General features: G+C 43.5%; 3 protein-coding genes across 3 annotated transcripts; all 3 read left to right on the top strand.

Moving 5' to 3' along the window:
- Positions 1–11,699: 11,699 nt before the first annotated feature.
- LOC149028847 (uncharacterized) lies at positions 11,700–12,227 on the top strand. The gene has a single exon (XM_089165976.1). The coding sequence runs from the start codon at positions 11,700–11,702 to the stop codon at positions 12,225–12,227; it is 528 nt and encodes a 175-aa protein (XP_089022102.1).
- A 2,141-nt stretch (positions 12,228–14,368) lies between these two features.
- LOC149028846 (uncharacterized) lies at positions 14,369–14,851 on the top strand. The gene has a single exon (XM_089165873.1). It carries the CDS (start codon positions 14,369–14,371, stop codon positions 14,849–14,851), a length of 483 nt encoding a protein of 160 aa, XP_089021999.1.
- A 5,843-nt stretch (positions 14,852–20,694) lies between these two features.
- Positions 20,695–26,023, top strand: LOC149028845 (uncharacterized). The gene is made up of 4 exons (XM_089165766.1): positions 20,695–21,435; positions 21,501–23,177; positions 23,838–25,111; positions 25,918–26,023. The coding sequence occupies exons 1-4, from the start codon at positions 20,695–20,697 to the stop codon at positions 26,021–26,023; spliced, it is 3,798 nt and encodes a 1,265-aa protein (XP_089021892.1).
- Positions 26,024–26,371: the final 348 nt, after the last annotated feature.

The raw sequence follows: 26,371 nt of genomic DNA, 5'->3' as shown, positions 1-26,371 counted from the left end.
TATAATGGGATCCTCAATGGTGGGTTCCACTCGGTGCAGTAGTTTCTACTACAAAGTCGGCTAATGCCCGAGCCTTGATTGCAGTTTCGGGGCTTAAAACTCACTTGGAACTCACTTAGCTCAACCGACCAGGATACCATCCTTCCGGACAAATCGGGTTTGTTAAGAACTTTACTAAGAGGAAAAGTTGTAAATACCTCAATTGGATGAGCCCGAAAATATGGCCTTAGCTTCCGGCGGCCATCATGAGAGCAGAGCTCGCTTCTCAATCTGCGAATATCTCGTCTCCGCATCTAGCAACACGTGGCTTACATAGTAAATCGGCCACTGTTTCTTATCTTTCTCCCGAACAAGTACCGCACCGACCGCCGAAAGGGATGTCGCTAGATATAGCTGTAATATTTCCCCCTTCTCTCCGGTCCGGACAGGATCGGTGGTTGTCCAAGTGCTTCTTTTAATTCCTCGAAAGCTTTCTCGGCACTCTTCAGTCCACTTTGCTTCCTTACTACCCTTCAGGTCTTTAAGTGCCTTGAAGAAAGGCAAACATTTTTCTCCGGACTTGGAGATAAATCGATTTAAGGCAAAGCAACTCTCCCCGTCAAACATTGTACATCTCGAACGGTTTTGGGAGCCTCCATATCAATCGAGCTTGTATTTTGGCAGGATTTGCCTCAATTCCCCTATGTGATATCATGAAACCCAAGAATTTGCCCGAGGAGACTCCAAAGGCACATTTTTCGGGGTTCAACTTCATTTGATGTTTCCTCGGTAATGAGAAAACCTCGACCAAATCTGCAATGTGATTTGCTTTTGTAAAGCTTTTCACCAAGCATGTCGTCAACACATGCTTCAACATTCTTTCCTATCAGCTCTTTGAAAATCTTGTTGACGGCCCTCGATATGTTGCTCCTCGCATTCTTCGGGCCAAAAGGCATGACCTTGTAATAATAGCTTTCACGATCAGTCATGAAAGCCGTATACTTCTCATCCTCCTTATTCATAAGGATCCGATTATACCTCGAGTAGGCATCCATGAAACTTAAAGTTTCATATCCTGCAGATAGCATCTATCAAGAGGTCAATCCGAGGCAACGGGTAGCAATCTTTTGGGCAAGCTTTGTTTAGATCCGTGTAGTCCGTACACATCCTCCACTTCCCATTCGCCTTTTTCACCATCACCACGTTGGCCAACCAAGTTGGGCACTCGATTGGTTCTATGAAACCAGAATTCTTAAGTTTTTCAACTTCGTTCCGAACGGCTTCATACTTTTCAATAGAGAAATTTCTTCTTTTCGTATCACCGGTTTCGCCTTAGGGTCTATCCGAGTTTGTGCTCGCAATGGCCCGATCGATCCCCGGCATGTCCTCAGCAGACCATGCGAATACATCCTTATTCCGTTGAAGAAATAACTTCAACTCATCTTTAAACTCTTCCACTGTTCAGACCCGACATAAGTAATCTTTTTCTCATCCTCGGTACACAGCTGGATTTGCTCCGGTTTCTCCACTTGGTTTGGGCCTTTGCATCTCTCGTCTCTTCCCGATCATCTCGAACTTCTATGGGGAGGGCAGTAACCTTCCTCGGACCCTCCTTGTCTTTTAAATAGGCAACATAACACCGCCGAGAGATCTTCCGGTCGAGGAGACTTGACCGATTCCCATATCGTCGGGAATTTTATCTTCGGAGTGCTTTGTCGAAACAATAGCACCTATCTTGGATAAAGATGGTCGCCCGAGAATCATATTATAGGCTGGTAGTTCTCGAACCACCAAAAAATTGATTCGGACAGCTTGTTTCTTTAGGAAAACTTCCAATGGAAAGATCCAACCGAACCGATCCTTCCGCTATCGCAGATGACCCCCGCAAAGCCATATAGGTGTGTAGATGAAGGTTTCATCAAGTCCCGATCCACCTTCAATTTTTGATACATTTCGTAAGAAATTAGGTCAGCTGCAAACCCGTATCAATCAATACTCTATGCACTTCCCGCCGTGCAATCTCTACCTTGATGACTATAGCATCATCATGATGTAAACAAACATCTCTTTCGTCTTCTTCGCTAAAGGTGATAGAATCTTCACCATTCAACTTCTTCCGCTTCGCGCCTCTCCGGCTCCAACAAATTTGGATTTGGTTTTTAAACTCCGGAATGATTCGGGCTCTGGACCCCCGAAGATGGTAAGAATCGATGACCGAGTAGCAGCTTCAATCACCTCCTTGCCTTTTTTAGACTTCGGGGCCTCCCTCGATCGTTCTGAACTAACCGAACGATTCCTTTTAGGGGCAGCCGCACGTGGCCCACGTGGCTCCTCCCTTCTCCCCGCTAACAAATCGGACAGATGTCCCCGAGATATCAATCTCTCAATATCTCCGCTTCGATGACGACAGTCATTAGTGTAATGACCATAGTCCTTGTGGAATCGGCAATACTTTTCCCGATCCCGCTGCTCTCCGGGTTTCAAAAGAATTTTAGGCGGCCACTTCAAAATATTTTTTTCTTTTGAGGATATTCAAAATATCGGCCCGAGGAGCATTCAATGGAGTGTACTCACTTCTACCGGGGGATCTTTGGCGCCAAGGTTGGGATCTTCCAACCCGATCGTGAACATTCTTCTTTGGCTTCTCGCTTCGCTCAGGAGCCTTTTGTTCCTTATTGGAGACTTTATTATCTCCTTGGCGCGCATCTAGAATCTCCATGACTTCAGCCCGCTTCGGCATCTCTGTACCAACTCAAGCATAAGTCGTGGGTATATCCCGTAGTAATAACTCCGGGGAGTTTCCGATTTGTGAGTCCCGTGAATAGAGCGGTTCCGGCTACCTGTTCATCCAAGTTTTCTATCTCCATCGTCACTTTGTTGAATCTTTTCGAAACTCTCCGATCGATTCGTTCTTTCCTTGTTTGATAGTAAACAAGGTTTCTTCCGTTTTCTTGACCTCGTATCCCACTCTGGAATCGCCCTATGAATTGGCGCGCCAATTCGTCAAAGTTTACGATCCTTCCCGAGGGAGGTTAGAAAACCACTTTTGTGCCGGTCCCGTTAGAGATGAACCGAAAACCCCGCATAAAATTTCATCGAATTACCCGAAATCGCCATGGTCTCGTTGGTAATAGCCGATGTGAGCTGTTGGATCTCCGGAGCCATCGAATGTTGAGAAGGTAGGCAAACGGAAGTTATGGGGAAACCGATATCCCGCAATTGGCTCAAGAAAAGGAGTCTTCCGAATGACCGAGTAAATATCCTCGGTTATTCTTCCCTTAGCCAATTGCCCTAACTTCTCATTGATGTTGGCCAATTCTTGACCAATTTGGCTCGGGTGATCTTCAACAATACGATCACGACCTCGATTAACACGATCATCACGTGCTACTCGATCATCACGAACAGCCCGTCCTTCACGAAAGTTTCTCTCGTCACGAACTGCTCGATCATCACGAACGGTTCTTCGACAAGGTGGGTGAGTGAGTTCTTACCCCCGTATCCAACCTTGTATTTGAATCGGTTGTACTCTCTTGCGGTTTGTCGAACCGATCACCTCGCCTTGGTTGATCATCAATCCTCCGAAGTCCTCGGTCTCCTTCACGGAAATTCTGATCAACATTCCGGTCTTCAGCCATTCTTTGGTCACGTGGTATTTGATCACGTGGCAATGCACGTCTCCCTGAATCGTGTTGATCAGGTTCTTGTGGTAAAACCACTCGTCTGGTGAGCACGCGGAGTGCTTGGCTCACCTCCAAGAGTTGAATCTTTACCTGATCCAATTGATCTTGGATTGTATCAGGAGGAAGATTACGTCCTCCTGGCCATTATCCACCTCGATAGGATTTTGGCTTTCCTGGGGAATATCCTGGATTATTCACCCCGTGTATCCGAACACCGGAATTGCGTTGTGCAGCGGCTGCTGCGGCTGCCGATCTAGTCACCATGGCTTTTTCAAGTCGTTCCCACAGACGGCGCCAAATGATGCGTCCAAAATCTGCTCAGCCCTTGGATCTCCACGTGATGTCCTGCAAAACGAAAGCATCAGATGTGGCCCGACCGCTGGGGTCGGGAGTCCACCTCCGAAGGCTAAGTCAGTTGATGAACTTAATCACAAACGGCTCTGCTAGAAACACAGAGCTAATGAATGAAGAAACGGGAAAGGTGATCTAGATAGCGGACGACGATAGTTTGGATCTATCGGTATGTATCCGAACCTCGAGTCTCGAGATAGTATTCTTTTTGATCGATTGATCCGTCCCTCACCTTGTATGGTAGTGAGGTTTATATAGAGTGTACCTTCGAATCTCCTTCGTTGGATGCACTCGAGCCTTCTTCGGGTAGTCGTTGGATCTTATCAATAAGATCCGTTGAGCGATAGACTTATACTAGTTTGGGCTAGTAGAGGACTCCTGAGATAACCGTTAGGTTATGCGATAGTTATCCCTTTGATGATGATTATCCGCAGCCGTCAGTTTGAGTCTGCTGTCATCAGGGTGATTACCCTAATCCATAAGTAAGATTAGGGCACGCTTGCAGCAGAATAATCTTTCTTCTTCAGCAAGCCATCTTCCGGCTCCGGTTCGCTCGGGAGCGATTTGGTTTTCTCCGTCTCGACCGGGGTCGGGGGTCGGACCAGGTATGAACCCGGTCAGATCATAAACTCTCCATATCAATCAGCGACACGATCAATACTGAAAGTGTGACACCCAGCCCAAATCTAGCCCGGAAACCCGATCTGTTTTGCGTGAAGTCGGGTTTTATTTAATGTTGACTTTGAAGTTTGACCGTGATTTCAGTTTTACTATCTTTGAAAATCTTAGGAAGATGTCTTTGTGGGCCATCTCAGTAGAAGATATGGTGTTTGACCCAAAACCCATGGATATTGATGATGGTGTTTCCTTATGGAAACCTTACTTGATTTGGTGTTGAACTATTTATTTGTGAAGAAGAACTTGATTGATGGACCTAAAGCTTAGTTGGACCTTGTTTGAAGACTTCCCTCCATACTAGGTAAGTAGTACGATGTGTTGAAAGAAGCCCATCCAAAAATATTGAAGTTAGGCCCATTAAATCCTTTGTTTTGAATAAGCTGTCCAGGCAGTGGCATTTTGGTAAATATCTGTTTTGAAGGTTTTCAAAAGCTTTATTTCTTTTAATTTCGTGGTAAACTATTCCCACCATGTTTCTAAACCTCTAGATAGTGTGGGATCGACCTTTGAACTTCCTCTTTGGCAACCAATCAACCACCAGGGTCAGTTTGGTCAGTTTGGTGAAACCCTAGTAACTCTTGAACTCTTTGTGCATTTTAAAAAGGGGGAACTCCATGTGTTTCACTCTCAATCTGTTTCTAAGTCTTTGGAGAACGTGGGAAGATCCCTAGATCCTCTCCTTCGAAGCCAAGAAAAATCCTCAAGCATCTGTTCTGATTTCTTCAACGGTTTCTCTTCTAAAAGGTTGGTATTCAATTCGCTTCTTCTTTAATTCATTCTTTCTTCTCTACTTCTGATTTTCTGATCATGAGAAGGGTGTTACACTACTGTAATGACCTCTTCTTTAATTCTTTTAACCCTAGAGTGAATCCCCCAATTCACTCTATGATCTTGAAGCCATATGGCGATGATCCTTGATTTTGATTCCACCAAAGCTCTTAATGATACTTTCCCTAATTTCCTACCTATCTTTATTATTGTGGGGAAGGTCTCATATTATTACCATGACCTTCCCTTGTGTCCTCATGATTGAGGAGTTGATCCTTGTTTTTCTTTGGAACAATTGACAACCCTTTTATTTTCTATTAATTCATTGGACCCTCCCCAAAACCTTTCTTGATTGTAAATTCCTTGCCCTAAGGGTGAATCTTTATTCTCCTTAGTCTTTTCGTGGGATACACGGATTCTTGTTAGTAAATCCCTAATTGTATGATTTGAATTTGTTTCCCTTCACTTTAATTGAGAACCTTATTTTCTCTCATTAGTAGACCCTTCCTAATTCCATTCTTTATTTTGAAATACTAATGAGATGTTCCTTTATCTATCTTGGGTTGTTTTTGTGAGAATTAATTATGGGTAACTCTCATGAGAAGTAACCAACTCTTATGAGAGGTAACCATATATGAAACCCTATTGTTCTTTTATCTGTTGGAAACTCCCCAACACTTTTTCAGATTGTGCATTCTTTGTTTCTCTTTCCCTTGGGTGATATTTGTGTTAACCTAAACTTGATCACTATATGTTCTTCATGATCCATGTTTAACTTAATTAGGATTTCTAATCATTCTTTCTTCGTTCTTGTTCTTGTTTGAGATCAGGAAAAAGATGATGCATCCTTGCAACCATCTATTCCATGATCTCATTCTATTCTTTGAGATCTATGATCATCATCATGATCTTAACCCTAGCTAATAGATTCTTGAAACCTTAACCCTAATCCTTGAATGATCTTTCCGGAAACCTCTTGTAACCTTCCATGTGCGGGAAACCTCATGGGTAATGTTTCTGTTAACATAAACTAGATTTCCTATGGTTTCTTGTTATTTTCTTGATAACAATCATTCCCTCTCTTTCCGTGATCATAACCTTTTGATGAGCCATATGTTATGATGAAACCCTAACCTCTTTGTTACAAACCTATTATGATTGATTTTTCGGACTATGATCTCCCCCATGTCTTCATTTGGGTTTGGTTGTACTTGGTCTTCAACCCCATGAGCAAAGCACCCTTGTATAGCAATATACTTGGGGGCGGTTACTAGTGGCGGTTGATTAAACCAAGCGACCGCCTTAAGCGACCGCCCGGTTCTGCTTGCGGGAAATGCCCTCTTTTGCCCCATGTTCGTTATAAATAGCATCCCTCGCCCTATTAACGCATTATTATGTTCGGGATTGCTATTTTGGGCGATTAGGCGGCAGTGGAAACGTGCGGGATTCAGGTCCCGAAGTCTTGTTAATGATATGAAACCTTTTCTCTTCTATTCTTGGTGATTCTTATTAAGGTAATGAATCTCCATCTTCTATTCTCTTCTTTGTAACCTTTGATTGATATGAACCCATCCCCATTTTGTTAGTGGTTACCCAATTGATTTGTTGTATCTCCCTTTTCAATGTTCTTGATGAGATCCTGTCCAGAAACGAATCCCCGCATTTGTTTAATGGATGGATCCCATCAAGGGGAATGATTTGGGTAATAAATCTTTGTTAATTCTAGGGTTTCTTGTTACCCCCTTGTTCTAGACTTATTAAGCTTGAATTTCGGACTAAGATCATCCCAAAACGGATTGAAATCGGATGATAAAAAGTCTGATTTTCGGAGTTGGAAACTGTCTGAAACAGGCGGTCGCTTGTGGAGGTCGCTTAACTTAAGCAACCGCCACAAGCAACCGGCTGGTTTCCAGTAACTGTGTAGGTTTGATTTTGGATTTGTTTTGACTCTTGGCTCTTTTATATTCTTGTAACCCTCTATATAGGTGTTCTCTGTTTCAAGTAGAAGTCTTATAATAGTTTCTGGAATTCAAGTTAGAAGGATTTTACATAATTATAGGTAAGGACATGCATTCTTATTTATATGCAATTACATATACATGATGATTCTGTTGTTCTATTTACTATTCTTTGATCATGTAACTTGCTGTAATTGTATAAAGTATGTGAATCTTATTGTACACTTGCTGTTTGTGGTATTCCTTGATGTGCTTCATCTTTCATGATATTGCACAACTGTTCATGGTATGATAAAGAGTGTTGTAGTGTGATTGTGATGGAAGGGTATTCCATTGGGATATCTTGGCTTGGGATATCAGAAGGCTGTGGAATGGGACACATGCCTGCTGATGTCTCCAGCACTATCATGATTACTTGATGACATACTTAGGGAGTCTAGAATTGCATGGCTAGGTACCCCACATGCTATTACCCTTTCGGCAGGGGAATTGAAGCCGGGTGACTCGTGACAATGGTGACGTGACTATGTTTCATCCAACAGCGGTAACCAGTCCGTGCGGAGACTCAGTGGTCCACTGTTGGTCATGTAATGGTAGGGTTGCATATGTTAGGGTTGGGCTCATGGACGTCCAAGGAGCGGACCGGGTGTCGCGAGGAGTCATGAGAGCATCCGCCCCAATAATATGTGGATGACCATAGGGTTAAGGAGTGGAGTCCAACAGAGGTAGCCAGTCCGTGAGGATTCACACTCCTAGGTTGCGAAGGATACTGAACCGAGTTGGTTGGTGCCATAGGGGAAGTATCTGGACTTCATATAGTATGTTACCATTATGACCTTGCATTGGATTAGAAACCTCGACATGCGCTAGTACTCATTGCCAATGGTCGTGGTGAGAGAGTGTTGACTTAACCCCTGACCCACGGTTTTGAGAGCGGTGTGGACTTACCCCTTTGCCCGGGATCCCTACGAGAGGTAACCAGTCCTTGCCGGATCGAGTGATGAGACTTACCCAAAGGAGGGCTGGTGTATATCTTAAAGCATGTCAGCCATTAGAGACTTGCATAGTTAGATCTTAGTAGCATTCATATTTCTGCATACCATCCATATCATTTCATCTGTGCATTCGTGGATTGTATTGACATATATATGAGAATTGCTTATTCCTTTCTGAGTTCGTTGGAACTCATTCCTTTCATTGTATGTATTATATAAACTGTACAGATGGTTGCACAACATCGGAAGTTGGAGATGATTCGTATGAAAGAGCCTTCTCGTTTGAAGCTGATGTGGCACGACAAGTGATACATGGACTTGCAGAGCATGAAGCCTCCTAAAGATGAAGATTATCTAGTTATTTATTTTGCTTCCGCTGAACTCGATATTACAATTGATTCTTGATTCTTTCCTTTGATTATTTCTTGGATATTTATCGGAGTATTTGGACTCCTGTAACCTGTTTATTAATTATTGCGCTATTCTTGCTCTTGATTACAGGTATTTGTATTTATTATTATTGATAGACTAAAACCATGGATCCTGTGACGGATCGCACCCACGGGTCGTCGGGCGGGTAACCGGGCCTGGCGGGCGGGGTGTGACAGAAAGTTCAGAAACATCCCGAGCCAAGAATGACAACTTCCCAAGGTGAGTTCGAGCTTGATGAGGAGTTCAATGATTTTCTTGAGCATAAAGATAAATTTACGCTTGTTGGCTTCATCATGGAAGGGAAGAGATTTCGAATGCAAGTTGTTACTGAAGGCTTGATTAAAGCTTGGAATACCAGAGGTGGAGTTACGACGACGCAATATAATGAACAAATGTACACTTTCAGTTTCCAGCACGAACAAGGCTTGCTGAATGTTTTGAATGAAGGCCCCTGGGCAGTGGCAAGTAATCTCGTCATATTGGAAAGATGGAATGAAGAGGAGAGATGGGAGTTCGATATTGTAGAGCTCTGGGTGCAGATTCATAATCTTCTGCCTCAAATCCAGGTCCTTAAACTTGCCATTCAACTGGGGGAAAGGCTTGGAAGAACGTCAAGAGCGATGATTTTTAATGGTATACAGATGGGAGAAAGCGTCAAATATATGAGAGTTCGGGTTGCTCTGAAGATTAACCAACCATTGCCAGACCATCTTACAATCAAAAGGAAGAACGTAACCCTCCTCCATGCTGATCTAAAATATGAAAGACTACCTCTTATGTGCTATTATTGTGGAACTATCGGACACGAGGAGAGCAGATGTGAGGTGCGTTTTATGGAGGAGCAGAGGCACAGAGAGACCCATGGGTGTAGAATTGGGTTTCATTGCAGAGACCTACCAAAAAGCAAGTTTGGAGCGTATATTAGAGGTCCTACCCCTTCAGATAGACTGATTGAAATGGCTCCTCACTGTTTGAGCAACGAGGTGGACGGAGAACAAGGAGACACAGCTACCAGCGGGGGAAGAGACAATCGGCAACCTGGTTCTCGTCTGACATACACAGGCACTTCCAGCTCACAACCTGGCAGCAATGAAGAGACATATCAGGTGCACACTGAACGAAACCTGAGCAACATTAACCACCAAATTCAGTTTACCCAATCCTAGACAAACAGCCAAACTCCTCCTCCTCATGTCAGCACCAACCTAGCTACTCACCTGCTCACCCCCAAGCTTTGTACCAATCATTTGCAGAAGTTCAAAATTCTGCTCTTTCCTTGCACCAAGTGGGAAACATACCTTTTGCTGGTCACCTGCAGAATTCCCAACGTATCTCTTGGGCCCACCTCCAATAGCAACTTAGCCAATGACCAGACTTAACTCACTTTGTAATGAACATCCTACCCCAACTAGCCTCTTGTCAGATAAATACTACCACAGCCCCTCACCTAAAACCAAAATCACCCATTAACTCAAAGCCTAACCGAACCTATCCAGTTGCCAAAAGACCAAGGCCCATCATGCCCATTTGAACCAACCCATATGAATCCACAGCAAAGCCCACAAATGTCGAACATGACCCAAAAATCCCTTATAACCCATAACCCTTCAAGTCAAGAACCTACTCACCCTCATTTTACATCAACTGAGTTAACCCAAGCTTATTACTCACCTAGCCCATCTAGCCCATTTGCCAACCCCACCACCACTTATAATGCTTCTATCATCAGGGATTCGGATGTGTATGAGGAGAGCCCAAGTCTCAAGCAAAAACCAAAGAGGTATAGGAGGGTTGACCAAGAAGAAGAACCTGATATCATTATGGGAACAGATACGCAAGAGGAAGAAATGAAGGGAAGAAATTCACCCGTGGTTGCTGCAGGAAGCCAGCACCACGGGAGACAATGAGAGCTTTCAGCTGGAACTGTCAAGGTTTGGGAAATCCCTCGACAGTTTGAGAGCTTAAGAATTAGAACTTAAGGCTTGATCTACTGTTTCTGATGGAGACCTAGTGTACAGATAATAAACTTGCTAAGTTTTGCAGAAGGATAAAAATCAATTCTTTCTTTAGTATTCCTCCTGTAGGCAAAGCTGGTGGCTTAATGATGTGCTGGAGTGATAATGTTAGTGTTCATGCGGAACTAAGTGACAAAAGAGTAATCGACTGCAAAGTTAAAAGTGGAAAGGAAGAACCCTTTTGGGTGACATTTGTATATGGAGACCCTGTCAAGTCAAAAAGAGGAAGAGTATGGAAAAAACTCATTGAAATTGGAAGAAACAGAGATGCACCATGGCTCTGTGTGGGAGATTTCAACTCACATCTCGGGTGGTTTGAGAAGGTTGGTGGCTCAAATGGAGGATCTTATGATGCTCAACAATTTTGAGACATGCTTGATAGCTGCGGTTTCATGGACTTAGGGGCTCAGGGTCCTCTGTTTACCTGGAACAATAGGAGGAAAGGCCTTGCAAACATTAGAGTCTGCCTTGACCGAGCTCTGGCCAATGCAAAATGGAGATGTAGATTTGAAAATGCTATTAATTTTGTCCTTCCTGTAGTGGGATCCGACCATAACCCAATTTTGGTGGATACGAATGGTGGGAGATGTAGAGGCCCAAAACCCTTCCACTTCGAAGCCATGTGGATGACACATCCACAATGTCATGAGGTTCCTCACAAAGCATGGCATATCCCTGCTTGTGGTTCAGCTAGTCTTCAGATCACTAAGAGAACTCAAAGCTGCCAAGAACAATTCAAGAATTGGAACCAACAGGTGTTCGGCAACATAAAGAAAAAAAATAAAAGATCTAAGGAAGACACTCGAGGCCTTGCAATCCAAAGACCAAAGAGATTTCTCGATGGAAGCAGTCATAAGGGTGGAACAAGAGCTTGTAGCTGAGCTAGAGAAGGAGGAAATCTTTTGGGCTCAAAAATCTCGGCTGGAATGGCTGAAATGGGGCGACAAGAATACAAAGTACTTCCATTCAACTACATTACAGAGGCGGATGTCGAACAAGATCCTTGCCATGAAGGACAGCAATGGCACCTGGATAAATTTTGAATATGAGGTGAAGTCCCTTATTGAATCACATTTTTCTAATCTCTTTACATCTGAATCTGTTGATCAAGATGCTTTGTCCTTTGTATTGGATCAAGTTGACCCTATCGTGTCAAATGACATGAATAATCTCCTTTGTGCCACCCCTACCCCATATGAAATTCACTCTGCCATTAAAGCCATGGCCCCTTGGAAAAGCCCAAGCCCAGATGGGCTTCCCCCAGCCTTCTATCAGAAGTATTGGAACTTGGTCAAAGATGATGTGGTGCATTTTGTCTTAGAATTCTTTCACACAAGTGATATGCAAAGAGATCTTAGTGGACCTTGATTTGTCTGATCCCTAAAGTCTCTGGATCTGAATCAGTGGACCAATTGAGACTCATCAGTCTATGTGATGTTGTTTTCAAAATTGTAACCAAGCTCATGGCTAACAGGTTACAGAAAGTTATGGATGACAGATAGTAGATATAACCTAGTCAGCCTTCATTCCTGGCCGACTCATATTTGATAATGCTCTAATTGCTCATGAGCTTTTCCATTACCTAAAGAAAAAGAAAACAGGTAAACAAAAGTTTGTTGGTCTTAAAGTGGATATGAAAAAAGCATATGACAGACTTGAGTGGGCGTTTGTGGAAGGAATGCTTAAGAGATTGAGCTTCCATGAAAAGTGGGTCTCTCTCATCATGGCATGCATCACCTCAGCACATTACAAAATTCTTATTAATGGTGTTGCAGGAGACACAATCATCCCATCCAGAGGTATCCGACAAGGAGACCCTCTCTCCCCAGCCCTCTTCATTTTGTGCTCACAAGCTCTATCTTCTGTGATCATTAAGGCTGAAGAAGCAGGTTTGGTCCAAGGTGTGAAGATCCGAAACCGTGGCCCATCTATTACTCATCAAAGTTGAAGCTAGAATCTGTGAGTAACTTGAAGGGATGCATTGATATTTATTGTTGGGCCAGTGGTCAAGCTGTAAATCTCAAGAAATCAACCTTGGTCTTCAGCTCAAACACTCACCAAAAATCCCGAAGGTGGTTCGGTAGAGTCTTAAAGATACCCTATGGTGAAGGTCCATCTAAGTACCTTGGACTTCCTACAGAATTTGGCATATCAAAGAAAAAAATATTTAAAGAAGTGGTGGACCGAGTTGAGAAGAAATTTCAAGGTTGGAAGAATGCTTTATTGTCTCACACAGGCCGAGAAGTCCTACTAAAGTAAGTGGCTTTTGCTTTACCAAGCTACCAAAACTCGCACTTCAAACTTCCAGTAGCAACCCATGATGAGATAAGAAGGAAAGCTGCAGATTTTTATTGGGGTAAAAAGGAAAATGGATCAAAGATCCATTGGATCTCCTAGGAGAGATTGAGCAAACCAAAAACAAAAGGGGGGTTGGGCTTCAAAGATTCTCAGATCCAAAACAAAGCTCTCCTATGTAAGGTGTCGTGGAGGATTCTATCGCAGCCCAAAAGTCTTTGGGCCCAGGTAATCAAGAATACATATTTCCCAAAGAATAGTTTCCTTGAAGCAAAGTTGGGTCAGCATCCATCATGGGCTTGGCGCAGTGTGATTGAGGGCAGGAATCATTTGATAAATGGGATTTGTTATAAAATTGGTGATGGAACAAGTGTTCGAATCTGGGATGATCCATGGATACCTTCAATTCCTGGCTTCAAACCAAATACCCCAAAGCCTTTCAACTGTAATATTCTACTTGTAGCAGAACTGATAGACAAAGAAAATAGCTGCTGGAACTACCAAATCATTGAAGCCATGTTTGAGGAGAAAGATGTTATAGAAATTTGGAAGATCCAGCTTAGCCTGTTCAGCAAAGAGGATACTTTTTTCTGGGCTGCAGCCAGGAATGGTAACTTCTCAGTGAGGTCAGCCTACAATCTTATTATGGGAGTAGAAGAAGAAAAGAAAAAAAACAAGCCGTCATCCTCAAAAGTGCACACTTGGGATGTAGTCCCTGATAGTACATGGAAGAGTATTTGGAGCTGTCTGACTCTGCCTAAACTTCAACAATTCTTATGGCGAGCTTGTGCACGTGGACTGCCTACAACCCAAGCCATGCAGCACCGCAATATCCCAGTAGATATGATTTGTCTGAGATGTGGGAAGGGTTCAGAATCGGTTGAGCATATTCTTCTTAAGTGTGAATTTGCAAGAACAGTTTAGTTCGGATCTGAATTAAGCCACAAGGAAAATCAAGAGCAGATGATACATGAGTTCATTGATTCATGGGGCGCCTTCAAAGAAGAGAGTAAAGAAAGTTACAATTGGGTCGCTGGGAAGGCCTCTTTCTTGTTGTGGTACCTTTCGATAGCTAGAAATGACCTCATCTTCAACAATAAGACTTGGCAGCGTATTGAAGTAATCACTAATGTAGAGAGAGCTCATAAGGAATTTATGGATGCCCAACCAACCTCCACTCTCAGAGACTCTAATCCTCCCCATCGCAGGAATGAATGGTAGCACCACAAGAAGGATGGGTTAAAATCAACTCCGATGCTACAACAAAAAGAGGCTTGAATTCAGGTGGAATTGGCGTTGTTATTAGAGACCACATGGGTATCTGCAAGCTAGGTGTCTCCCTTCCAACCCAGTTCACTTGTCCCTTTATTGGTGAAGCTTTGGGCCTCAGACATGGAGTGCTCCATGCCCTCGGAGAAGGCTATGATGCAGTAGTTGCTGAATCGGACTGTTTGGAGCTCCTCACCTGTTTTAGGAACCAAGGAAGAGGCTGTAGAGCTGAAGCTCAAGTGATTGTTGATGATATTCTGTACCTTGCATCTAAGTTCGTTAAGTGCTCTTTCTCTTTTGTTTATAGGGAGTCCAACTCAGTCGCGGATTCCCTCGCTAGGAAGGCTATTTCTCTCTCGAGCGAGTTGATTTGGCCGTTTTCCACCTCTTGGCTCCAAGACGCTTGTGCCTTGGATGCCCTGTTGTAGCTCGCATTTTGTTTTTTTGAATGAATGTTTGATTATCAAAAAAAAAAAGAAAAAAGATGAGGGTTTATCTCTAAGCAATGACAAGGTAGACAAAAGATGGATCCTCTGCATAGAGATGTGGCGCGAAAGACTGTGAAGGAAGCACAATTAGCGAGGACAGAGAATCACAACTTATTTTCAGCCACTGTTTGCACATGCGATAGCTATTTTTAAGTTTCAGTCCCTTCTTAATGGCTCATCTCCATGGTCCCATGCGCCGACCAAATCCTTAGCAAACAAACCCATAATGAATCTCTTTTTTCTCTTTTATTTTTAAAACCCATATAATGAATTCAAAACGACCTAAACGAACAAAGAAACATCTGTCTTCTGTCAATACCCCTTATTCTCGGGTTGCTTGCGACATCAAGACTGAAGTATAAACTTCTTGCTGGAATCCTCTACAAGTTGTAGCTAACAAGGCATAGTTAAAATTCCTTTGTGGGGAACAGTTGAAATATTTTATAATTCTCTCCCATTTTCTGTAGGGAATCATGGACATTAGTTTTTTTATTTTTTGGTCAAGCAGGGAAATTAGTTTACATTTATGTATGGGGGCAAAAATGCAGATATGCTCCCCATTCCTTAGGCATCTTCGCTGTAGTAAAGCCTCAACTGCTCCATAATATTCTATAGGTTAATTAATAATTTATGAAAACACCCATTAAACCAAATCTAGCTAATGGGACAGTATTGAGAAACAGACAAGTCCTATATGAGTGAGAAAGATTCTTCCTATCTACCATGGTTCTATGTCCTCATTCAACTTATTAAGTTGACAGATCCCAAATCAATATAGATTCAATTCCTTGGATGGATCCTCATAGATAACAGTCTTGAATCTCACAAAGATTATCTGGGATTCAACTGGGGAAGTTCGTATTTATGGGGCACTTGCAGAGATGATAAGAATAAATATAATAATGTAAAACAAGTCTGCCTTTTGTTTTGCTTTTTTTTTTCCATATCATATCATGAGGGTGGGGCTGTTTATTAGACTTTCCCATATCGTTCCCACCCTTTGTTTGACTTACAGCAGAGACTCTTGTCGTCATTCTCCGTCAGGTTGGCAACTGAGAGGAAGATAGAGAGAGAGAGAGCTTCAAAACGGAAAAGGAGATCGGATCACATTATTAAGAGGGCAGGCCTTTTGTTTGTATCTTTTTGAGACATTTTTCTAATAATGGGGGTGGATCCTGGAATATGTTTGGCTGCAGGGATACAAGTTGCGTGTTTGAGAGCTCAATTTCGCTGCATGCAGCTGGCCTCGAGTTGAATAACGTCTGGGTTTAGTGTAGTAACCCTAAAACAGGTAAGAGTTAGGTCCAGATGATCTTACACAATCTCAGAATAGGATTATGACTGAATGTTTGACTTGGCATGCAGCGACTTGACTTAATCCGATCCACCTATATTTCTTGTGTGTAAGAAGAATTGGTGAGTCGCCAATGATGGGTTGGTCAAGCGGTTAAAGACCTGCCCTCCCACGGAGAGGTCTTGGGTTTGCACCCACTCGACGACAATATATATATATTAGTAATTCAGTTCCCATCCCATAGTAACAAGCTACATTTCTAAAAAAATAATAAAAAATTGGTGAGTCTATATTATCTCCGCCTTAGGATTGAGCAATGAGTTTCTTTGATACTTAATTTCTCGCCATACAATAGTGATGATGCCCACTAGATCCCTTATGCTAGTTCCCTTATGCTTTGTGTAGACCATGATTAGGGATTTTTTTTTTATCTCTCTTTTACTAGTGTCATGTGTTTTTCCTTTTATTTTTAGAGAAGCTAAAGCATTAGCTAATAGTCTAGCAAGGAGGGCCCTCTTGTGACAATGTTTGTGACACTATGACCTACTTCCATTCCCTGGCTTTAGAAGTTCTATTATTCTGGGATAGGGTATCTATCATTGATAATGAATAGATTTCCATTAATTAAAATAAAATCACCGTATTTTGAAAAATTAAGGACAAAAATATAAAAATATGCATCCTTTTATTGTTTTAAAGCTTAATTAGGGTTCTAGATCAAAGTTGAGTATTTGACCTATCCTATTTCAAAACCTGACCTTGTAGGGTAACAGTCGAAGTTTTGAGATTTTCTTACCTAACCAATTCTGTTGCAGCCCTATTTGTCCTAATCCTGTTGAGCTTAGCCCAATCCAATTCTGATTGATCCAAATCGAGCTGAGCTAGTCTTGATTAAGCTTGAATTGATTTATTTTACGGCATGGATTGATCTAAATTTTTTTGGGTAAAAATGAAAATTATATTAGATTCTCCAGTGTAATGCTAGTGGTGGAAAAAGAGTTGCTTAGAATAAAATAGGGCGGAAACTACAACCAGCCTCTGGATAACTTAAATAACTTTGACCACATAGCTAGGTAGTCAGCCTGCGAATTGAGAGACCTGTTTACATAAACAAACTCAAAACATACATGAAGTTTAAAGATGTCATCTACCAGGCTCAAACTTGGCCAACTCAAGGATTGGGCCTTCCCATTAAGGGCCAGAACCGATGGTAGACAATCACAAAAGATAGTTGTTCTAGACAACTGAAGAGCCATAGAAAATGCAAAAAGTCATGAATTGCTTCTAGTTCTAAAGACATTGAAGAGAATCCCCTACAAGCTCCCGTATGGTAGAAACAAATGTTCCACTTGGGTCCCAAACAATGTTGCTACGACCCTCTTCCTTTGATGCTGAATCCAATGCAGCATTAGAGAAGATGCAATAATAGTTCTCCATGCTAGGAGGATTTGAAAAAGGAGGTGTGAAATTCCCCATAATCCTAATCCAAAAACCCGTATTGTAGGTTTGAGAACTTGGAATGCAAGCAGGAGACAACTGTGGGCTAACCAGGTAAGATCAATGGTTTGGAGTCTGAACCCATGGAAGTGGATGGTGATGATGCTGAGTTTGGAAGGAGATCTAACTCGGACATTAACGGATTTGGTAGATGGATCAAGTGTCCCTTGATGACAAGTGTGGAAGATCCCGAAAATTAGATAAGACCCTTCTTGAGTGTAGAGTAGGGGCTAGAGCAGAGCCAAGGTCTTTCAAAGCCTTGAAATCTAATCTTGGAACTAAGTTCCAGGGTAGGTCAATTAGCCTGGTTGCCTCCACCTGGTTAAGAAGAGCAAAATTGAAAATTTTGTTTTCATGGCCCTATTTAATATGTTTTGGTTTTAAAGAGTGTCACTATAATCCATAGCCATCAAAAGACGTCAGTATGTGTTAGAGAGTGCTTCGTGAAGGTGAAGGACAATGTGGAAATTTTCCAAAAGGCTTTCCGCGCAACGATTGATTTTTTCTAAGGTTAGTACTCATCTTCGTTCATTTAAATATTTTTTCGCAATTGTTTATCTACTGCCCAAACCTTGTAGATGGCTTCTAAATATTGTGATAACATATTTTTATATTCTCCTTACCGGATTCACTTAGGTTCATCCGTATTCTTTCGGAATGATTTTCAAAAAGACTTAACTTCTGATTTGCTAAGTTTCAATTTTTGTGTGTTGTTGAATGCCTAAATAATGTTAGTTTATTTCTACTATTATTTCTGAATTTTCTACGTACTTTAGAAGTAGTATGGAACCCAAACCGAAAGCCAGTTGACAATCTGAGTCAATTCTGTTTGTACTTGGACATGGGCTGATTGGCCGAGGTGACCAGCCCAAGCGACTCATACCCCCTGGTCGATTGTCCTGGTCGTCCTAGGCAACCCATTCGATCAACCACTCCTAACAGTTTTGTTTTTTTATTCTCTTTTTGATGTAGGACTTCTAGGGTCGTTTCTAACCTTGAACCAACATGTAATTATGACTTTTTGGAAAGCATGAACATACCTTTTGATTGTCTTTGTAGAGTTGCAAATCGATTGCAAGGTGAGGACGTTCACTTGTATATAATCATCGTTGTATTCTTAAATGATGTGAATCTCGGATATTGATATACATGTTGCTGTTTTAAGACTTTGGTATGATATTAATGTTCTGAAATTACAGAATGTAACTGTTTGAATATGATACTTGTGAGTTGGATAGTCCTATGTGAATTTGGACTTGAACTAGGATTATGACTTATGAATAATGAGTGCCTTTTATTTCATTTGTGGGAGGTTGTTTGATGTGATTGTGAATTAGGGAATACCTAGCTTAGCACTCCTAGCTTGGGATATCAGGGGCTGTGGTATGAGACACTGTTCTCTGATACCCCTAGTACTTTTCATGGTTGCTGTCTTTCATGACTAGGAGGTCTAGAAGAACATGGTTATGCACCCTGTCATATCACACCCTATCGGCGGGGGTATTGATGCCGAGTGACCCGTGGCAACAATGTGGGGTGGTGTGCGCTCAAGACCGGTAACCAACCCGTGAAGGGACACAACCACATTGTGAGGGGTATTCATTGGTAGGGTTGCATATAATAAGCTTAGGCTTATGGGCGCTCAAGACTCGTAATGTGAAATCCCCCAGATTTTTGACCCTTTAACCCATGGTTTCAAGACTGCGAACTTGGAGCTCAAGTAGATCTGTGGACCATCTAAGTCCAGCCTAGAAGTTCGAAAATGGACCCCATGTCAACTTGGACACTCTCTTAGAATAAAAGATGAGAGAGAAGGTCAGTCAAAAAGGCTTAAAGAGAAGATTTTGGCATGTCCGGAAACCAATGAAGGAAGACTCAAATGTCAAGGTAAATCTATCAATGTGTAGGCCCTAGAAAGACCTTTCAAACCAACTGGGAATCACTTGATTTAGACCCTGAATGAGGGGCATTCAAGAACTCGTTGATCGTGCTGGTTCGATTGCCCCTTGCCCAGTTCGAGGTAAAATTGTCAAATTGGGTTTTAAAAACCTTATTTTACAATTGGGTTTTAAAAACCTTATTTTATGTCCCCACTCCTCATAAACACATTCTTTATGCTAGAGAGCTGCTAAGGACCTAGGAGAGGAGAAACCTAAGAGATTTTGGTGATTCCTTCACGTATGGTGATTCATCAAAGCTTGTATTGTCGCGATATCGCTTAGAAAGGTGAGTGCTTTTGAAAACCCTCTTCTCTAACATAGTTTTGATGGTATTTGTTATCAATGAATGTGATACGGAAAGATAAGCACCAAACGGGTATAACCCGAATAATACGCATCGTCATATTAATCGGGTTACACCCGATCCTAACAGGATGAAACGTGATCGAGCCCTGGCTGAATGGGGCTCCACATTACGGTTAATCGGGAAGGATGCCGATCTTCTACAACCAAAAGCGCAACGTACGCCACAGATATAGCAATCATCCTTGTTATAGAAGGTCAACTCAGCAGCTGATTGAATGGGACCAACGACAAGGGAGCATGATCCGAGGAGAAACATCAGCCCTTGTTTGGCTAACTTACCAAATATATAAAAGGTAACACCAACACTATAAATGCATAGATCTACCCTTCCGGTAAGCAACCAATACACTTTGAGCATAATCTTGTGTAGCTTTTGCACGAGACCTCATTTGGTTCATCATCTAACTTTGCCATCGGAGGCGGCTGCCCGGCACACAAGCCGGCCCGCATCTAACCTTTCTTGCAGGACTCATCGTCCCGGATACGAGAGGAGGCTCAGTCGGATCCAGAAGCATAATTGATCCGCATCAGTTTGGCGCCGTCTGTGGGAACGACAAAATCTTCAAGTCATGGTACGACGAACTAATGGACGTTCCCGACAAGAAAGCACGGGGGATGATCGAGTAATTCCCGAAGAAACAATTAATCCGTCGGTTCACGAAGAACAAGAGGTACTCCCGGACAACATGGTTCTGGACGATCCAAATGAAGAAGGGACATCCCGAGGACCCCGGGATCAAGCCATTATGGCAGATATGGACGAACTACGTAAAGGCATGCTCGAAATGCAAGGGGTATTACGTGGTTTAGTACATCAAATTGGGGTCGAACAAGGACAAAGGCGTAATACCCAGTCGGGAAGGCTAATGAAAGCCTTCAGGACGGTGCGAGGAGCCCGACATCCAAGGCGCATCCCGAGAACAAGAATTACTCGGGAACAAAGGGAAATTCAACCTGATCGTAGCAAGCGCCAAACCACGCCTAATGGGACAAGGATCAGTGCTTTAGAACGCATTTCATTGCCGCCTAAAACAGGATCCTTGCCCCCCAGGTATAGTCGGGAACAGGTCGATGAGATCGTAGAGAAGGAGGAAGAAGGGGAAAGCCAACCCCAACCTTCAAGGTCGAGGATTTCGACCTCTCGGGCACCATCCCAAAGGAAGGAGACAACAAACCCTCGCTCAAAAAAGGAACGTGTCGAATCCGATGAGGAGGGTACAAGGCAGAACCGGTTGCGAAGGCGAGTGGCCGAGGTCGAGCGAAAATTGGAAGATCGGGATCATGACGAGGATCTTGACGTAGTGGATCGGGAGCCGTTCTCAGACGAAATCATGAACATGCCTCTACCAAGGAATTTTATCATGCCGACCTTCACCCCTTTTGAAGGGAAGACAAATCCAAAGGAGCATATCAGTTACTTTAAATCGGTAATGACGGTGCTAGGTCGGGAGGATGAATTGCTCGGCTGAGAACTTTTCCAGCATCACTTAAGGGCCCGGCTATTAAATGGTTTAGTAGTCTACGACCGGCATCAATAAATAATTTCCGGGAGTTGGCCCAAAAATTCATAGCTCGGTTTCGAAGCGCAATCGGGAGTAGAAAGACGTCCGACAGTCTCTTTGGCATACGACAAGGCCGAAATGAGTCCATTCGGGATTATCTGAAAAGGTTTGATGAAGTTGCTATCAAGATCGAGGAGCTTGATGATCAAGTAGCATACAGTGCGCTTTGGAGTGGCATTACTCACCAAAGGCTTCTGGAAGTCTTGCTTACGGACAAGCCAAGAACGTACGGCATGCTGTTACGCAGGTGTCAAAAGCAAGCCAGTGTCTATGAAGTGATAGACGCTCGGGTTAAAGCAGATCGGGACAGGAGATCAGACCGGGACAGAAGATCAGATCGTGAGGAAAAGCCATCCCCAAGTGACAAGCACCAAAGGCCAAAAAGTAACTGGAAGCGTGAACAAGTAAACTATACTCCTTTAAACTCGAAGCCGTCAGAGATTCTGATGAATATCCGGGATAAAAAGGAGTTGAAATGGCCCGGGAAGATACGTGCACCTCCAGAGGATCGGGATATGACAAAATATTGCCGATTTCACCAAGATTACGGACACCATACGGATGCTTGTCGGAATCTGAAGTTTGAAATAGAGAAATTGATTCAACAAGGAAAGTTGGGTCAATATGTAAGGCAGTCGGGGAGGAGCCAAGCATATTCACCGGCGCCAAAGAAAAGAGGTCGATCCCCAAGTCCAAAAGAGCTTGACAAAAAAGCGGACAAAGGAAAAGAGAAGGTCGATCGGGAGGAAACACCTGTGTACGTCATTATGGGGGGACCAACTGTGGAGTCGATCAGAAAGGCAAAACAAAAGGCTCGGTTCGTGGGGGCTGTTCATTTGCCTAAGAAAAGGCAAAATCCAGTATGTCCCGAGCCTATAACCTTTACGGACGCTGACCTGGATGGTGTCATGTCACCACATGATGACGCGATTATCATCAAAGTCAAAATAGCAAACCGGGAGGTTCACCGAGTTCTGGTGGACACGGGATCCTCTGTCGACCTCATCTCGTATGATGCCTTCAGAAGATTAAAGTTGGCTGATGATTTGTTAACACCATCATCAACGCCACTGTATGGTTTCGCAGGATCATCCACAGTGGCAGAAGGAACGATCCATCTGGATCTTAAAGTGGGAGTGTCACCCCGAGATACTTTGGTTCGGGTAAACTTCATGGTGGTCCGGGAACTGTCGGCGTATAACGTCATTCTGGGACGACCAACATTGAACGCACTTGAAGCAGTGGTGTCCCCCAGGCATATGAAGTTAAAGTTCCCGACCGAATCCGGAGTCGGGGAATGTTGCTCAGATCAATCGGCTTCCCGACAATGTTATACAAACTATCTGAAGGAAAAGCGTAAGCCAGAAAGTTCGGGAACGGCCATGAACGTCGAGGTTCGGGATGATCGTGATGAAGAAAGCATGCAGCTGGCGGAACCCGTGGAAAAGCTGGAAAGGATCCAACTTAGTCAATCCTTTCCTGACCGAGGAACGTTTATTGGCTCAGAGCAGCCAGACGATTTCAAGAAGGAACTTACCCGGTTCTTGTGTGATAATGCGGATATCTTCGCATGGTCAGCAAATGATATGCCCGGGATAGACAGACGAGTAGCAGAGCACAAACTCTGGATACAGAAGGATGCTACCCCGGTCATCCAAAGACGAAGAAATTTTGCGATTGAAAAGCATGAGGCAATCAGGGTCGAAGTAGAAAAATTGGAGAGGTCGGGTTTCATAGAACCAATCGAATGCCCAACCTGGCTTGCCAATGTAGTTATGGTGAAAAAAGCAAATGGGAAATGGAGAATGTGTACCGACTATACTGACCTGAACAAAGCCTGCCCTAAGGATTGCTACCCTCTCCCGAGGATTGATCTTCTGATCGATGCCACTGTTGGTCATGAGGTCCTTAGTTTCATGGACGCATACTCGGGATATAACCAGATCTTAATGAGTCGGGAGGACGAGAAACACACTTCCTTTATGACTGATCGGGAGAGTTATTACTACCGAGTAATGCCGTTCGGGTTAAAAAATGCAGGGGCAACTTATCAGAGAGCTGTCAATAGGATTTTTCAAAGGCAAATCGGGCGGAACATGGAGGTATATGTAGACGACATGCTTGTAAAAAGCTTGGTTTGGGCAGGACATTTGGCTGACTTGGAAGAGACATTCGATGTTCTTAGGACATACCGAATGCGCCTGAACCCTGAAAAATGCGCCTTCGGGGTTTCCTCGGGAAAGTTTCTTGGGTTCATGGTTTCCCAGAGAGGAATCGAGGCTAATCCAGAAAAGATTCAAGCACTGATCAAAATGACACCACCAGTTACCATAAAAGAAATCCAGTGTTTAACCGGGAGGGTGGCCGCTTTGAATCGGTTTATATCCCGGGCTGGGGAAAAGTGTAACATGTTCTTCAAAGCCTTGAAGACCACGTCAAGTTCGGGAACAGTCGCTTGGACACCAAAGTGTCAACAGGCCTTCGATCATCTTGTAACATATCTCGGGACAACACCTGTTTTGGCCCGACCTCTGTCTGGGGAAGCTCTTACGATTTATCTGGCAATCTCGCCAACGGCGGTCAGTGCAGTTTTGGTTCGGGGTGATACCGTTCAGAACCCAATCTACTATGTGAGCCATGTGCTTATAGATGCTGAAAAACGGTACCCGGACATTGATAAGCAGGCGTTGGCACTTCTCGTGGCATCACGAAAACTAAGGCCCTACTTCCAGTCGCACCCGATAATAGTCCCGACCAACTTCCCATTAAAGAAAATACTCCAAAGGCCCGATGTAGCAGGGAGGATGGTCGGGTGGTCTGTGGAACTTAGCGAGTACCAGATTGAGTTCAGGCCGAGGACAGCCATAAAAGCCCAGGTGTTGGCCGACTTTGTTGTCGAAAGCACTATACCACAGAAAAATGACCAAATGCCGACGGATGGAGAATCCGAGTTGTGGATTCTACATGTTGATGGTTCGAGCAGTGTTTCAGGATCGGGAGCAGGCTTGACCCTCTGTAGTCCTGAGAACTTTACTATCAGCTATGCAATAAGATTCAAATTCCCAGCCTCAAACAATGAAGCAGAGTATGAGGCTGTCCTAGCAGGCTTGCGAGTGGCCCGAGCCCTCAGGGTTTGGGAACTGGAAGTAAGAAGTGATTCTCAATTGGTTGTCAACCAAATCAGGGGGGAGTATGAAGCAAAGGATGAAAGAATGGCTAAATATTTGGTCAAGGTTGGACAGTTTCAAACTTTCTTTGAACGGGTAACATACCGACAGATACCAAGAAAGGAGAATGAAAATGCAGACGAACTCTCCCGACTGTCAATGGCAAGTTACAAAAACTTGGACTCGGCGGTTTACATTGAAGAATTAAATAGCCCGAGTATCCAAGAATTGGAAACCTTTGAGATCAGCAAGGAACCAGACTGGACCACACCTCTGATTACGTATATTCGGGATGACATTCTCCCGACTGATCCAAAAGAAGCAAAAAGAGTTCGGAATCAAGCCGCTCGGTTCACCATGGTCGGGGAACACCTGTATAGGAGGTCCTTCACGAATCCCCTCTTAAGATGTGTTGGGCCATCCCGAGCGAATTACGCCCTAGCTGAAATCCACGAAGGCATATGTGGTGCACATATGGGCGGGAAGGCGTTGGCACAAAAAGTATTAAGATCGGGAATATTCTGGCCTACAATACAAAAAGACGCGATTGAATATGTCCGTAAGTGCGAACGATGCCAGAAACACGCTAATGTCCCAAAGTTACCAGCGGTCCCCATGATATCCGTCTCCAACCCGACGCCATTTGCGATGTGGGGAATGGACCTAGTCGGGAAACTACCGAAAGCTCCTAAGAATCGGGAGTACATGGTGGTTGCAATAGATTACTTCACAAAGTGGGTCGAGGCTGAGCCATTATCTTCCATCACGGAGAAACAGATGGAAAAGTTTTTTCAAGAGAAGATAATATATAGGTTCGGGATACCCCGGATATTAGTGACGGACAATGGCAAACAATTTGAAGGCGCCGGGTTCAAATCCTTTTGTATGAGGTACCATATAGAGCATCGATTCGCTTCGGTTGCCTACCCCCAGAGCAATGGGCAAGTTGAGGTCACCAACAGGACACTTCTTGATGGGATCAAAAAAAGGTTGGAAGATAATCGGGCAATGTGGGTCGAGGAACTCCCGAGCGTCCTCTGGTCATACAGAACTACGATGCGAACCCCAACTGGCGAAACCCCTTTTTGTTTAGCTTATGGGACTGAAGCCCTAGCTCCCGTGGAAGTATTGGCTGGATCATTGCGTTATGATACGTTTAATGAACAACAAAATGATCAAGGGCTCAGGGAGAATTTAGATCTTTTGCAGGAATCCCGGACAAAAGCACAACAGAAGAATCTATTGTATCAAAGGAGAGCGGCACAACACTACAACTCTCGGGTTAACAACCGAAGATATAGATCGGGGGATCTGGTTTTAAGACGAACAGGGGCTTCAGACCCAAGAAATCAAGGAAAGCTAGCTCCAACATGGGAAGGACCTTACCTGGTGGAAAAAGAAACAAGGCCGGGATCATACCGACTGAAGAGAATAGAAGACGGAAGCCCGATTGATCGTTCATGGCATTCCACAAATTTGAAGAAGTTTTACCAATAACCACCATAGACGTCGGGTCAATTCCGTTTGTGACTTCACATTTTACCAGATCAAATCTTTCTAAAGAAGATACAATAAATTCGGGTTCATTCCTGCTTGATCAACTCTGGTTGAAAAAACATGCATCTTTTCTCAAA

Source organism: Hakea prostrata, chromosome 1 (genome assembly GCF_041222555.1).
Source record: "Hakea prostrata isolate BN-2017 chromosome 1, UWA_Hpros_2, whole genome shotgun sequence".
Lineage (NCBI taxonomy): Eukaryota > Viridiplantae > Streptophyta > Magnoliopsida > Proteales > Proteaceae > Hakea > Hakea prostrata.
Note: the sequence above shows the minus strand (reverse complement) of the source record. Positions and strands in the feature narration are given on the sequence as shown.

Coding starts and splice junctions, on each gene's coding strand:
- LOC149028847 (XM_089165976.1), top strand. CDS start 11,700: ATGGAAGCAGTCATAAGGGTGGAACAAGAGCTTGTAGCTGAGCTAGAG.
- LOC149028846 (XM_089165873.1), top strand. CDS start 14,369: ATGGTAGCACCACAAGAAGGATGGGTTAAAATCAACTCCGATGCTACA.
- LOC149028845 (XM_089165766.1), top strand. CDS start 20,695: ATGGTTCTGGACGATCCAAATGAAGAAGGGACATCCCGAGGACCCCGG. Junction 21,436..21,500: donor ATATCAGTTACTTTAAATCG/GTAATGACGGTG, acceptor GCATCACTTAAG/GGCCCGGCTATTAAATGGTT. Junction 25,112..25,917: donor ACCATGGTCGGGGAACACCT/GTATAGGAGGTC, acceptor AAAATGATCAAG/GGCTCAGGGAGAATTTAGAT.